Raw genomic sequence first — 13,701 nt, forward strand, 5'->3', positions numbered from 1 at the left:
CTGTATGATCTAAAGAAAACCCTTGTGTGAGCAGATGTGTCCCGTCCAAACTTAGATGCTGGAGCGAGACAACATGACAGTATTTATCTGATATTTCTGAGATGTTGTGTCCATAGTGTAACTCATGAAACATTGTGTTATTTTAAAATTGAAATAAAATAACATGAAGGCAATGTATGTCACTTTCTACAAAGTCACAATGTGACAACAGTTGCAGTTGCAGTGCACTATATTTTACAAATTACAGTTTTATGTAGTTTAGTAGCTTCTGTCAGTGGTGTTATGGTCAGTGGTGTTTCAACTTTACTGATCTTGTTCAATATAACAGACTATGTTTTACACTTGAGTTATATTATATAACCCTGTTGGCCACCACAGTGCAAAAATGACAGTTATCAATGCTACAGTAACGATAGTCACAATGAGGTGAGTGCACGTGTGTAGACGAGCTGGTGGTTGGGGGTTACTATGTAAAGATTCTGTGAGAAACAGCAGTTGGGAAAAGTAGGTCAGAACATGCCAGGTGCACATACACGTCACAAGACTCACATACGCTTCGACTGAAAGGCGTGTTGCACAAGTAATATGACAGGTGAACTGGTAGGAGCGAATAGCTGCTGCAATAAAACTGATCTTTCAAGTCTGAGATGTTCTGGAGGCGGAATCTCTCATCTTGAATGAGCATTTATGTAATTTCCACAGAAAACAGGGAAACGGTTGTTCATCCCTTTGCCTCAGATCCACTTTGTCAGTACTGAGATTTAGGGAAAAACGCAAAAAAGGCTTTAATTTTGGTTTATTTCAATGCATAATATATATTAAAACACACACAAAACCTCCCTGAAAATTTCATTTTTTGCACATCAGCAAAAATCAGCTGTATTGTGTGATGCAACTTTAAAATTTAATGTAAACCAGATTTACAGTCATATGCAAAAGTTTTAACACCCCTGGTCAAATTACATTTGCTGATTTCCTAAGTAAAAATATGTAAACACACCTCTACAGGGAATTAAATATGGTATTTACAGGGAATTAAATATGGCCAATATTAGTGTAAACATTCTATTTTACGTTTAATTTTATTAAACATAATATGCTAAACTCAGCAAATAAACTATAACTGTGCAGTAAATGTGCAGGACTGTGTTCTCTGTAGATGATATGTAATAATTTTTACTCTATTACTTTTAACCAGGGCGCGCCCAAACTTTAGCACACAACTGTATATTATACTTTGATGTGGCAAGGAATTATGAGAGTAAAGAAATTCCATGAAACTGACTTATAAAAACAGAACATGCTTACTTTAAAATATTCAATGCCAGAAGTAATGCACTTGATGTGAAACTAAGAGGAATTAACTAATAGAAGAACTATAAGAATGTTGGCAATGCCTTATTTCTCAACGTTCCTCATACGTGCAGAGGAATACTGCTCAAAAACAGCTGGACTGAACACAATCATTAAAGTTAGGCTACTATCTGGGGATAAAATTACTCTGGCTGACCCTCGCTGAGTGCTGGATTTGTTGAGGTAGATTGAAGCTAAGCTGGACTGCAGTGCATCAGGCGTTCCTCTCACATGGGGGGATGTACTCCAGACCCAAATGGGCAAAGATTTCTTCTTCTGAATTTGCACGAAGATAGCGCTGCTGCAGAACAGGTGAGAAATGAAGGAGAAGAGGCCGATTCTGAGATCAGGAGAAATACATATCTTGTTGCTGAAGTAGCAAAACATCTCTACAATGGTAAATTCATAGGAGAAGGAAGAAATGTTCTTAAAAGAGAATTTGACACTTTTTTCCTGCATAATTAAATGGTTAAGATGAAAATAAACTCATTCAGAGTAGTTTGATGTGAAATGCATCATTCTAGAGAAACGTCTCAAAATTTGTTGTGATAGAAACCAGATATCTGAAGTGTTTAGTGTCTTTAAAAGCTACTTCATGTAATATTATAACATGAAATTAGTATAAATACATGCAAATACTTTGCCTGTCTGTTTTATGTTCATTTTGAACTGATTAAACATATTATGTGTTATTATATAAGATTGATATAAAAAAACAGATTTTTGAAATACATTTAAGGCGGAGAGGTACATACAGTGCATTGTAAGGTGAAACAGTCCCCACAGAAAATGTATTGTTTGGATCTCACCATTATTAACAATATATGGGCCATTAAAAAAACAATTATGTATTTATATCTTAGATGTTTACAAGGATTATGTTATGATCTATTCAAACCCAAGATATTCATCGAGTGCTAACAGGTTAGTTTATATAGTAGTTTCTATTGGAAGGTGTCTGTCCCAAACTCTAACCCTTAAATTTCAATTTGTGAAAAAAATACTCAAATTTTTTGAGTCATGTTTCCAATGTTTTTTTTTTAAACCTCTTTAATTTCTTTTAAAGAAGTTGAAATATTTAGATGTACCAGTTTAGAGTTTATTTTTTAGAAACAAAAAAAAAATGCTGCCCCACATTTTAATGCCACTACCAAGAAACAAAAACTGTACCCTATTCACTATATAGTGCACTATTTTGGGATGTCAGAATTTTGTAGTGTCTGAAAACAGAGCAGAAAATCTAGTGCAATCAAACAATCCCACAATGCACAGCAAAAAGTAATGTACAACCAATGTACCATATGGGATAGGGGATACCCATAATGCACTGTATTGTTTGATTTGAAGATTCATGCCCAACTTCTCTGAGTAGGATTAGTGAGTCAAGCTACATTGGCAGTGTCTCCACAGAGCTCTCCTCAGACCTGTTACAAAGACCTGTAACAATAAGCTCTTCTCATGTGTGCAGTCAAACTCAGCGGTTATACTGGACTGATGGCAGGACGGTTATAGTGTTTGAGACTGCATCCCTGTCCCCCATGGCTACATGGTGAGCAGTTAGATCCCATTGCTTTGCAGTGTCCCAAAGTCTGAAATTCGGTATGTAACATTAAGATTTGTCATTACAAAAACACATATTTTCTACATCAAAACATAATGTTTTAATAAAAAATATTTTGATTTTATACTCATGAACTGGCTAGCGTTTTTGAGGTCTGCACAAAATTAGCTAAAATTGTCACAACCGAAACAGCCACTACTGCAACATTTCGTAAAATTCGATAGTGCTATTATTGTTTTGATAGTGACAAAACTGAATGTTGATTCATTTATTTTAATGAAATAAACATAATTAATATAGGGTCACTCAAAGCAAAAGGATTTTAGTCTACAGTGCAAGTCAATCAAAAGTCCGAAATGTGTGTTGAACTCTGACTTGGAACCAATACAGTAGAACGGTCCATAAAAACTCAGATCAGATGCATACAGGTTCATTGGTGGTTTTGGGTAGCATATAAAATGGCAATATTTGCAGTGTAAACACTGTGACCCTTGGTTCCTATCACCACTATTATAAAGAAATATGAATTAGTAATCTTTTCTTCAATGTGCCATCTCACATCAAACCTCCCTGAATGAATTTGTTTACATCCCAAAGATTGAATTATGCAGAATTTTGAAAAATCAGTGAAATTCCCCTTTAAGGTTTCTATTTGTCTATTCATCATGAAATTTTCACACAACATAAATGGCAGTCAGTGTTTTCAAATGGTGTAAAAAATAAAAACAGAGGGAAAAAAGGTTTTAATATGACAGCGACCACACATAAGTAAGATGACCCCAAAACTGTTTTTATTTTTTATTGCTATTCACTGTTCCTGAATTGTTAGCGCCATTTACAAGTTGCATGGGCTTTAAACTCCAAAGGCCTGTGTATCAAAATGCAAACACTAAATAAAGCACATGCAAAACAAAAGAAAGTATGGCTACCAGCCTGAGCAGTTGTTTGCTCATTATAAGCACACAAATGTCGAAGCTCATGCAATATTGGTATAAGAGAGGCACTCTGTTGACTCAGATTAGGAACTGACTTGGACTAAATGACATAGCCAATGGGAATTTCCCACTAAAAGCCTTTCTAGTCCAAGAGTAAGCACACATGGTGTCTGGAAAAAACACCATTTTAGGATTTTTCGATGTGTGAAGCATGCTTTTACTGGCTCCACCGCCACTGTGACAGTATGTATCATTCAGTACATATAGGAGTTGAGTACATCCACTTACTTGTTTGCTGTCATACAGAGCGTGACTGCTTAAGGACATGCCCTTCTCCTGCCCCGCCCAGCGCCTCAGCTCCCTCTCAAACAGCTGTGTGAGAAAGCCGTTTCAATGGGTTTAGTGGGTTCCCTTCAAAGGAACAGAGTGGTGAAATATCTATTTTTCTATTTTCTTCTTCGCCTTGACTGACTGTAAACGTAGTTCATTAGTCAAGACATGTTTAGTGTCTTGGAAGTTGGAAGTTTGGTTCTTTAGTGTTGACTAATGAAAACAAGTAATGTAAGCTCCCAGGCAGCAAGAGGACAGAAGGCCTGTCTGATCCCAATTAATGAGTAACTTATCATTCACAATTCAAATATCATTAAACAATGACGATACCCCTTACCTTGGATCCTGTCCAACCAAGCGTAGCAAAAGCAAACTGACTGAATGGACTGACTACGAGGTCCACTCGAACCGCTCTCCAGGAAGGGCCTGGCTGTTCTGTTGTCCCGTTGATACCTTCTGTAGTACCGGAGTCATAGGAAGCGTTCAAAGGTGTTCCACTTCCTTCTTTACTTTGTTCAAGTTTAAAAATAGAGAAACATCTCTCAAATCGGTCCATGTTATGAGGAGGTCGAGCAGGCCCGTCTTTGCTCTCCAAGTAAGAATTCCTAGTTGTGTTCTGATACAACAGCAGACCCTGTAAATAAAACATAGTAAACAGGGAAATGGTCATATTAACTGCCTTAAATAAAACACTGAACATCTTATCCAGTTAATTGCAGTATTTAAATGTTCCATACTGTGGTACAGAACATTTAAGACCGTTGGAAGAAAAATAAAAGCCTGCTATAAATTCAATTTTACACAGTTCTCCCCTTAACCCAAAAGTAGTTGATCAGCAAAGGCATTCTTGAGGTCTAAATTTGGCTTTTTTAGGTTTGAACTGAAGCCACGAGGCTAATGTAGCTAAGTGATGAAAGCCTCTACCCCACCAATAAGCACTGAGTAAACTGTATGACACTGTATGATATACTGTTGTCTATATAAACGGACAAAATATGGTGCACAGCTAAAAACAGAAAAAAACGGCCATATGCAACCCTTTTGTCCATACTTTTGACCATTTTTACAGATAACAGTATGTCATAGAGTGTCTTAATCCTTTAAAATCCAGGCTTATTATATACTAAGGCTTATTATCCAGTAACTACAGGTACTTCAGTGCAACCTGCCTGCTGGTTGGCCCTGGCCATTTAAGGGGTTAAACCACATAGGCATACGTCTATTGGCGATTACTTAAAAATTCAATGCAGTGTAGAGGGCAATTCCACCGATTTTTCGAAATGTCTGCATAATTAAATGGTTAAGATGTAAACAAAGTCGTTCAGAGTGGTTTAATGTGAAATGTTTCATTCTAGAGAAACTTACAGAGTCAGAACTGTTCACAATGGTGGTGATAGGAACCAGACGTCTGAAGCAGTTAATGACTCTAAAAGCTCCCTCACAGAAAGTTATAACATGAAATAGTTATAAATGTGCTGCCTGATGCCTGAGACATTGTTGTGTGGTAGCTTTGAGAAAAGGTGTTGGTCTAACACATTTTTCAAGATGCCTTCATGGCGGAGAGGTAAACGCTGGGTGTTACAGATTTACCACTATTTTATCATCGTTAACATTTCATATGAAAACCCAGAAGACATGGGTAGGTTCACTGGTGGTTTTGGATAGTAAATAAAATGGCTTTATACTTGTTGTAGACATAGCAACCTCTGGTTCCTATCACCACCACTGTAAAGAAATCAGAGACTGTAAGAGTTTTGTCAGAATTACTTTTTTCATGTCTGAACAACTGAATGACTCAGAAAGTTTTAAGGCAAGTGTGTAATGATGTAGACATGTGGTTTACACACAGCTAATTGGTTGGGCATAAGCTTTTATTACATTAGCCTTGTAGCTCCGGTGCAGAACTAAAGAAGCAAATTTCAGCCACATGTCTTTGCTTCTCCTACATTTTGGAGGAAGGGGAACATTGTGTAAATTTGTCTTTTTGCTAGAATGTGGCTTCAGATATCATCACTGGCTACCTGTTCCTCCAGCCAATTCAGAACTTTGGGCATCAGCCCCTCCTCTGCTCCCTCCTCTGGGTGAGTGATGAGGAAGTCCACGTCATGCCCAACTTCCTTACCTCTAAAGAGAGATACGAAATAAGCTATTATACAACAGTTAGTTCCGGCCGTGCCAGCTGATTGGTTGAGAAGTGTTCTAACTGTGCTGTTATTTCGCCATAACATCACGGTATTTTCACAAACACTGTATCACCCCACTGAGATGCTGTTGCTAAGCAACGACTTTGACAGCTGTAGGAGACGCTCAAGCTATTTGAAGGTTTTTATTTCTCACTTTGTGCAAAAACAGAAAATGGATACTTTTAAGATCACATTTGACCGACAGCCGATTTGGTCAGACTCTGAAGATGAGACGACACTAAATTCCCAAGCTGTCATCACCACTGAGCAGCTTTTCAGTCGGCAGCTGAGACAGAAGAACAGCTGAACAACCTGGAATCAGCCAGAAATGAACCCAACACCATTCGCCAAACTAAACGGGCTGTAAGATGCTTTATAGACTGGCTGGAACAAAACAACATTAATACTGATCTGGCAAAAACTGACAAAACTGAGCTAAACTTGATATTGTGACTATGATATTTATGGCTCAGTCTGTACGTCAAAAGACAGTGCAGCGAGTAAGCAGAGCTCGTTACTCTGACGAAGCAATAAGCTGCTTGTTAAGGAACTATAATTTGGCGGAAGGACATACCATCGGAATAACATCGCGATTGTGATGATCTACCGCACGAGCCGAACAATCATAGCCTTGATGTTATTTCATGATAACACACTCCTTCTCGTGTTCTATTGCTTAAACATACCTCCTGAATCCTCCCATGAGTGTAATGATGGCTCCAGGCAGCACAGCATTCACTGCCTTCTCCACTATATGACTGATGGCCACAGCCTCCTTTTTAGTTACCGGTCTGTTCAGGTCATTATAATACTGCACTCCTAACAGAGAGAAAGTTCAGTACTCACATCAGGCTTTTCTGTATTAGAAATGCATCAGTATATTCAATGACAAACAGAAAGGAAGACTGGAAGGTTAAAGTGAAAGCTCAAATGTACGTCTTTCTCCTTAACTTAACTTAATCCATCAGTCAAAACATGCTTGGTGTCCAAAGTTAGCTTCTTTGGTTTTAAACTGGAGCTTCGAGGCTAATGTAGCTAACAAGTAATGGAAGCTTGGGATTATCAATTAGCACTGTGCAAACTGCTTTCCTAAACCATTACAACTTTGACTCAACCAGGCCTTTGCGGTAAGAGAGTCTTCTTATTCAAGTAACCATGTGGAAAATAACCATTGCTCTGAGATGCTAATTTTTCATCATGATTTGAGGTGGACAGTAGCCTACAGGTAGGAAAGGTGAGCAACCGGAAGGTCGTGGGTTCATAACCCAAGACTGACTGACTACCTCAATGTGGCCTTGGGCAAAGGGCTTAACCCCCCCAGCTACAAGTGGTGCTGCTCCAGACTAGGCATAGTTAGGCAGCAAAATGACGTACGTACTAAAACATGCCCAGTGCAAGCAGCTGTTTATTACTGCTGACTAGAACCAAAGATTATATATAAGGCAAACCAAGACAGCGCTTCTTTATTCAGGACAATGGGGTGAAAAGAGGTACAGTTCCTGTCTACTTATGTCTTGCATCAACCATTTCACCATGTTTCCCAGGGCAACAGCAGCACCGTGCACAGAAAGCCTGAACAAACCCAAAACATTTAGGCTCTAAGACCCTAGCCCTCACAAAAATGGCCATAAGTTCATTGCCATCTTAGAGGGGGTAAATATACTCGCTAAAGTTTAGTGAAATGGGCAAAATCTGCTGCTGGTGTGAGTCTTGAGTCTCTGCTGTCTGCTTAAGCCCCCTCTTGCTCGGCCAAAACCACTTGACCATATTCCCGAAAATATTTTGACATGCCGGCTCTGGCTTGATGAATCCTCTCTGCTAGAACTAAGTTGGAAAAACAAAACTTTCTCCTCATGTTTCCCATCCAATGATTAAAAAAATGTTGCACAGAAGTGTGTATACACGTATGTGCATGAATGCAACTGACCATATCACGATAGTTGTGGCCAGCTTTGTGTGCTAAAGATATCAGACACTTTATTTCTGTGGGGAGACGGAGCATCTGATGCTGAAACTAACCGTCACTGGGCTCAGGCCAAGCCTCAACCATCAAAAGATGCTGCATAATTTGCTTATTTTGTCTTGGAGCTAATGTGACAAGCAATGAAGTTTATGACTACCAGTCAGCATTGTCCAAGATGCATGCCTAAATCCTTACATTTGCCCCCAAAAACCGTTTAATTCAAGCTTTAAGATAATGTGACCCACTTGAGACAATTTATATCCACAGTTTTGTGAGACACTCTTTGACCGACAACTTGGCGTGTTTGGGGACAAGCGTGATGACATTTTGCATGATGATAACTGGTTTTCATAAGCTTTTATTACTTCTTAGGTACATTATTTTTATAGCTTCAATGCAAAACTAAAGAAGCTAACTTCCGAGACCAAACATATCTTGACTGACTCACTACATTTGGGGTGCAAACAAATTTTTCACCAAACTGCCTCTTTCATTGTATTCTTCACATAAAACATGTACAGAAGGATTCAGTCAATCCTGTACCTGCCTGCTGTGCTTGGTTCAGTTTTTGCCCAGTGCGTATCAGATCTAATGGACTTCGTAGGCCCTCCCTAAACCAGCGGTCAGCACTCTTTACTCCCACTCCAAAAACACCTGTTAAAGCCTGGAAGAAGGAAATAAAAGGATAAGAACTTTAGAAAAACATTGAAAGAGAGCCAGGTATGGTGCTATCAACTCAACTGCTATTGTATACCTCACCTTCATGGCCTGATATTGTTCAGACTGTCTTGTTGACTCCACTTCCCTTGATGTGCCGTCCTCTAAAATCTCCTGAAAGAGTGAGATGCTTATATCAACCATCTGCAGTCGGTTCACAGAACAGCTTAAAATGAACCACAGCCTAAATCTGGATTATCTCTTACCTTTATAACTCTGAGCGAATGCTCGCCCAAGCAAGGTAAGTTCTTCAGGTTGTCCATCCCACGCACAACATGAGGAAGAGCCTTCAAGACAGACGCTGACCGTCGAAATGCTACACTCCTGCCCTCGTTCTCACTGAACTCTGCGTTTTCTGCTAAAATCTCCAGAGCGTCCTGCAGGACAAAATGGAGTAGCGTCAAGTTGGTTGTTTTGTACCATTTTCATTTTGCACCATTTATTTAAGGAGCATTTTTTGTCCTCGCTAAGATTCAGGATCATTTTGTACACAAATAGTCAAAATTTCATCAAGTTAAAGGGGAATTACAGCCTAAAACTAGAGTTATGGGACTCCCGAATGGCACAACCGTCTAAGCGTTGGCCCTGTTATGAGGAGATCGCAAGTTCGATCCCGGATGATGCTACAGCCATCTGTGGCCGGCAGTCCAAGAGAGCACATTTGGCCTCGATCTCTTTTACCTACAGTAGTGAGAAAACCTTTTAGAAGGTTTTCTCACTACTGTACCCAGAATGTATTATACAAATACATCATACAACCAATGGGTATCCCTGGGGTGTCAACCAATCCTGACTGCTAAGCTGATGTATAGGCAAATAGATGCACCCAGGCTAGCATTAGCGTAGCTCTTACCTCAGTTCTTGAAAAAAATCTTAGAGAAAACAGCACTTCTATCATCATTCAGCACAAAATGACAAGTCACTCACTTCAGAGACAAGTTTTTTTACGCTTTCAGCCAGAGAAGCCAAACTGAGGTGAGGTATCTAGGCAGACTTTGGCTTTTAGCTTGTTATTCTCCTTATCTTATAAGTTACTTAAGTAATCCATTCTGTCCCTTGTAATGGTGATTTGAAGACAGTTACCACAATTATGCAGTTGTAATAGGATCTTCTATGATATAGATATACTTCGAGCAAATCTTTGCACTGTTGCGCACTTATTAGGCCTCATTCATGAAACCTTCCTAAATATACAAGCAATCTAGAAGTAAACTGTGAGTAAAAATCAATGCCCAAGGGCCCCAAAATATTGCTCAATAAATGAACAAACAAACAAAAACACAAATAAATAAATGAATTAATAATTTAAGTTAATATAAAGCCTTTTGAAACATTCAGTTTGCTTTAAATCAAATATCTTTTTATCTATAGATTACACATAAGATAATTCACTTGCGTAAGGAAGGGGTAAGTCAAAGGGAAAAAAGTGGAGTTTCCAAAATTGGAGCTCAAAAAATGATTAAATGATATAGACAAAATGGGACTCCTAACAACCATGCAAGACCTGGTAGACCAACAAAACTGTCACCAATTGATAAACAGTACTTAGAGCTTTCATCTTTGAGAGATATCAGAAGACAACTCGACGCTATGAGTCTTATAGGTTGTGTAGCTGTCAAGACGCAAGTTAGCAAATCAAACAAGGAAGCTGCTGGTGCTCTCAGACGAATGAACTGTCCACCCCAGAGTCCAGACCTTAACAATGAATGTGTGTGCGATCACCTGGACTGTGAGAAGCAGAAACTGAAACCAATTTCTAAGACTGAACTCTGAAGGTGTGGAATAATCCCTGCAGATTTCTTTGACAAACTGAAAGTAAGTCTCCCAAAAAGTGGAAAAAATGGAAGCTGCTTTTTGTGACACCTAAAAAAATGTAATAGCTTGTCCTAAATGTCTATTTTGACTGGAAATGAAATAAATATAAGTGTGGGCTCTGACTGAGCAGCACAAACATAAATGTACACGGTTGGGCTGATAAATTTCTCACTGATCTTGATTTACTGCTTATTTTTTCCACTCAGATAAGCAGACACACCAATTTAAGACAAGTACAGAAGTAACAAAAGAAAGTGAGGGAAGTAAAATGACTCACTGTCAGGTGTGTGTTGTGATGTTTCAGAGGAGTTCTTCTTTGACAGGCGTAACTCTTCACTGTGGTTGCGGGAGTGTCTGGAGAGGGCTCTGGGCTGGTCTGTCAGACAAATTAAAGGGCTTTTAGTCCTCGTTCCTCCTCCTGTGTCTGAAGTTTCAGCTCAATAGTGTTAAAGATACGCACTAAAGGTAAGAACTGCCCATTACCTTCAACCTGTGTCTGTACTGAATTGCTAGAGGCCTTCCTTCAGCCATGCTCTCAGTCAACCAACTGATGTCCAACAGATTGATAGAGTCCGTCGAGACTTCTCCCTCTGTGTGGTTATTAAGCCAGGCCAGGACCTCATCTCCGGTGTTACTTTCTGACACAACATGAGTGGCGGAAAGGCTGAAAAAGCACAATTCTTTAGCTGTTGTTCCAGGAATGGACCTTCTATGAAGCATCACTCTAGTATAGAACCCTCAGCCGTAACATTAAAACCACCTCCTTGTTTCTACATTCACTGTCCATTTGATCAGCTCCACTGACCAAATAGGAGCATTTTGTAATTCAAATAATTACAGACTGTAGTCCATCTGTTTCTTTGTATACTTTGTTAGCCCCCTTTTACCCTGTTCTTCAGTGGTCAGAACCCCCACAGGACCATAACAGAGCAAATATTAATTGAGTGATGGATCGTTCTCAGCACTGCACTGACGTGATACTGACGCGGTGGTGGCATGCTACTGTTGTTGCGCCGGCAGTGCTGCTGGAGTTTTTAAACCAACAACATCCTGGAACCACTGATGATGGACAAGAGAATGACCAACACAAACTGTGCCGCAGCAGATGAGCTACTGTCTCTGAGTTTACATCTACAAGGTGGACCAACAAGGTAGGTGTATTTAATAGAGTGGACAGTGAGTGGACACTGAGTGTTTAAAAACTCCAGCAGCACTGCTGTGTCTGATCCACTTGTACCAGCGCAACACACACTAAACATGCCACCACCACGTCAGTGTCACTGCAGTGCTGAGAATGATCCATCACCCAAACAGTACCTGCTTTGTGGTGGTCCTAATCATTGAAGAACAGGGTAAAAGGGGGCAAACAAAGTATACAGAGACACAGGTGAACTAGTCTGTAAATGGACAAAGAGTGTAGAAACAAGGAGGTAGTTTTAATGTTAATGTTACGGCTGATCTTAATGAAGTGAAGCTCCAGGTCCTACCTGTAGGACTCTTCAATCTGAAACCCTTTGCTCCTTGCAAGCCGGGAAAGGAAAGCCTTTCTGGAGGCACCCATCTTCCTCTCCACGATGAAAATAGCAACCTCGGGAAATTTACAGACTTTACTGTCTTGATCTGCATCTTGGACTGATGTTACTTTCCTGCGTTTCAGGGGAACCATAGTCTGTGCTGCACGACACTTCACAGCCAGCTAGCTAGCATAACTGTCAGATATAAATAGATTATAATCGTAATAAAAAGATATTCTCTGTGCCTCGGAGGAAAATATTAAAATGCAGAATGTGTACAAGTGGCCACCTCAGACTGACGGTTCACACATCGCCCCTGTACAAATCAAGCTTGTGCTGTAGCAACAACTTGTCTGTAACGGGCTGTATCTCAAACCGCTTGCTGCTCCCTATATAGGGCACTGTAGAGAGGGAGAGTGCAGACTTGCGTCATCTGCTCCGAAAGGCTGGAACTTTTGTGAAACTGCCATTTTGCTATTATACTAGCACACTATGTTCCTACTGTACGAATGTGTAATGCGCAGCACCTCTAACTCATTGTATTTAGTATTTTAGAAAGACTAGCTTGTATTGAAGTAGTTGTAACCATTTAACATTAAGTCAGATTCCAAAATGTACGAAACACTAGAAGATTCAAACCTATAATTAAAACAGCAAGAGGAATGGAGTCCTTACTGCAACGAGTGTAAGATTTAGGAAGAGCCTTTTCCCTAAAAGTGAGACGTATGCTTAACAATAAATGATCAAAACAAGATGCTCGATTTTATTTATTACAAAATAACATGTATATCGTTGTCTTGCTAGTTGTTTCTGTTGTATCCATTGCAGTTGCACTGGTAGGCAAAAAAAAAGCATTTCATTTTTTTAAACAGATGTAGCCCACCCAACATTTGTAGTACCATTATTATCCTTTGTTTATGCTGTAATGTATTTATACTCAGATATATATTTTGCAGAATAAAACATTAGATGTTCAGAAAGTCATTAGGCTTATGGACATTATAACTGAGCCGTTATAATACCGTCCAAAATATTCCACGCTCACTTGAATGCTGTATTGAGTAAGCAAGGAAATGGTGTGTAGTATTTATAGTATTTAGAACTCATCGCGAGAAACAGAATAGTGCACTACTACACAGAATAAAGAGCGAGTTGGAACAGAGCCACTTTCACGCACAAGCGCAGTGAAATGACATCAGAGCGTTTCCAAGGTGTGCACCAGTCAAAATAGTTCCGACTGAGTCGTGCGCGCATGAACAGGGGTTTGTGTAGTTCCTTCAAGGCTGGCTTGTTTCTCGAACTGGGAAAACGAGTGAATTTATTTACTCTG

The 13,701-nt window shown here is 39.5% G+C and overlaps 1 protein-coding gene across 2 annotated transcripts; it reads right to left on the minus strand.

Annotated features, from left to right (window-relative positions):
* Positions 1-550: 550 nt before the first annotated feature.
* polm (polymerase (DNA directed), mu) lies at positions 551-12,741 on the minus strand. Of its 2 annotated transcripts, none has more exons than XM_036594628.1 (11): positions 12,345-12,741; positions 11,341-11,521; positions 11,135-11,233; positions 9,249-9,419; positions 9,085-9,156; positions 8,869-8,989; positions 7,049-7,181; positions 6,201-6,303; positions 4,517-4,813; positions 4,138-4,221; positions 551-1,654 (listed from the first exon to the last, which is right to left on the minus strand). In XM_036594628.1, the coding sequence occupies exons 1-11, from the start codon at positions 12,521-12,523 to the stop codon at positions 1,568-1,570; spliced, it is 1,527 nt and encodes a 508-aa protein (XP_036450521.1). In that variant the 5' UTR covers positions 12,524-12,741; the 3' UTR covers positions 551-1,567. The 2 variants fall into 2 exon arrangements, with proteins under 2 accessions (XP_036450521.1, XP_036450520.1); XM_036594627.1 differs by having other exon boundaries at positions 551-1,693.
* Positions 12,742-13,701: the final 960 nt, after the last annotated feature.

The sequence above is a fragment of the Colossoma macropomum genome, unplaced genomic scaffold (assembly GCF_904425465.1).
Source record: "Colossoma macropomum unplaced genomic scaffold, Colossoma_macropomum, whole genome shotgun sequence".
Classification (NCBI taxonomy): domain Eukaryota; kingdom Metazoa; phylum Chordata; class Actinopteri; order Characiformes; family Serrasalmidae; genus Colossoma; species Colossoma macropomum.

Excerpts from the sequence above, each read along its gene's own strand:
- polm (XM_036594627.1), bottom strand. The coding sequence starts at position 12,523 with ATGGTTCCCCTGAAACGCAGGAAAGTAACATCAGTCCAAGATGCAGAT. Across the intron at positions 11,522-12,344 it reads CAGATTGAAGAGTCCTACAG|CCTTTCCGCCACTCATGTTG; the intron begins GTAGGACCTGGA and ends GTGCTTTTTCAG. Across the intron at positions 9,420-11,134 it reads ATCACAACACACACCTGACA|GACGCTCTGGAGATTTTAGC; the intron begins GTGAGTCATTTT and ends TTTGTCCTGCAG.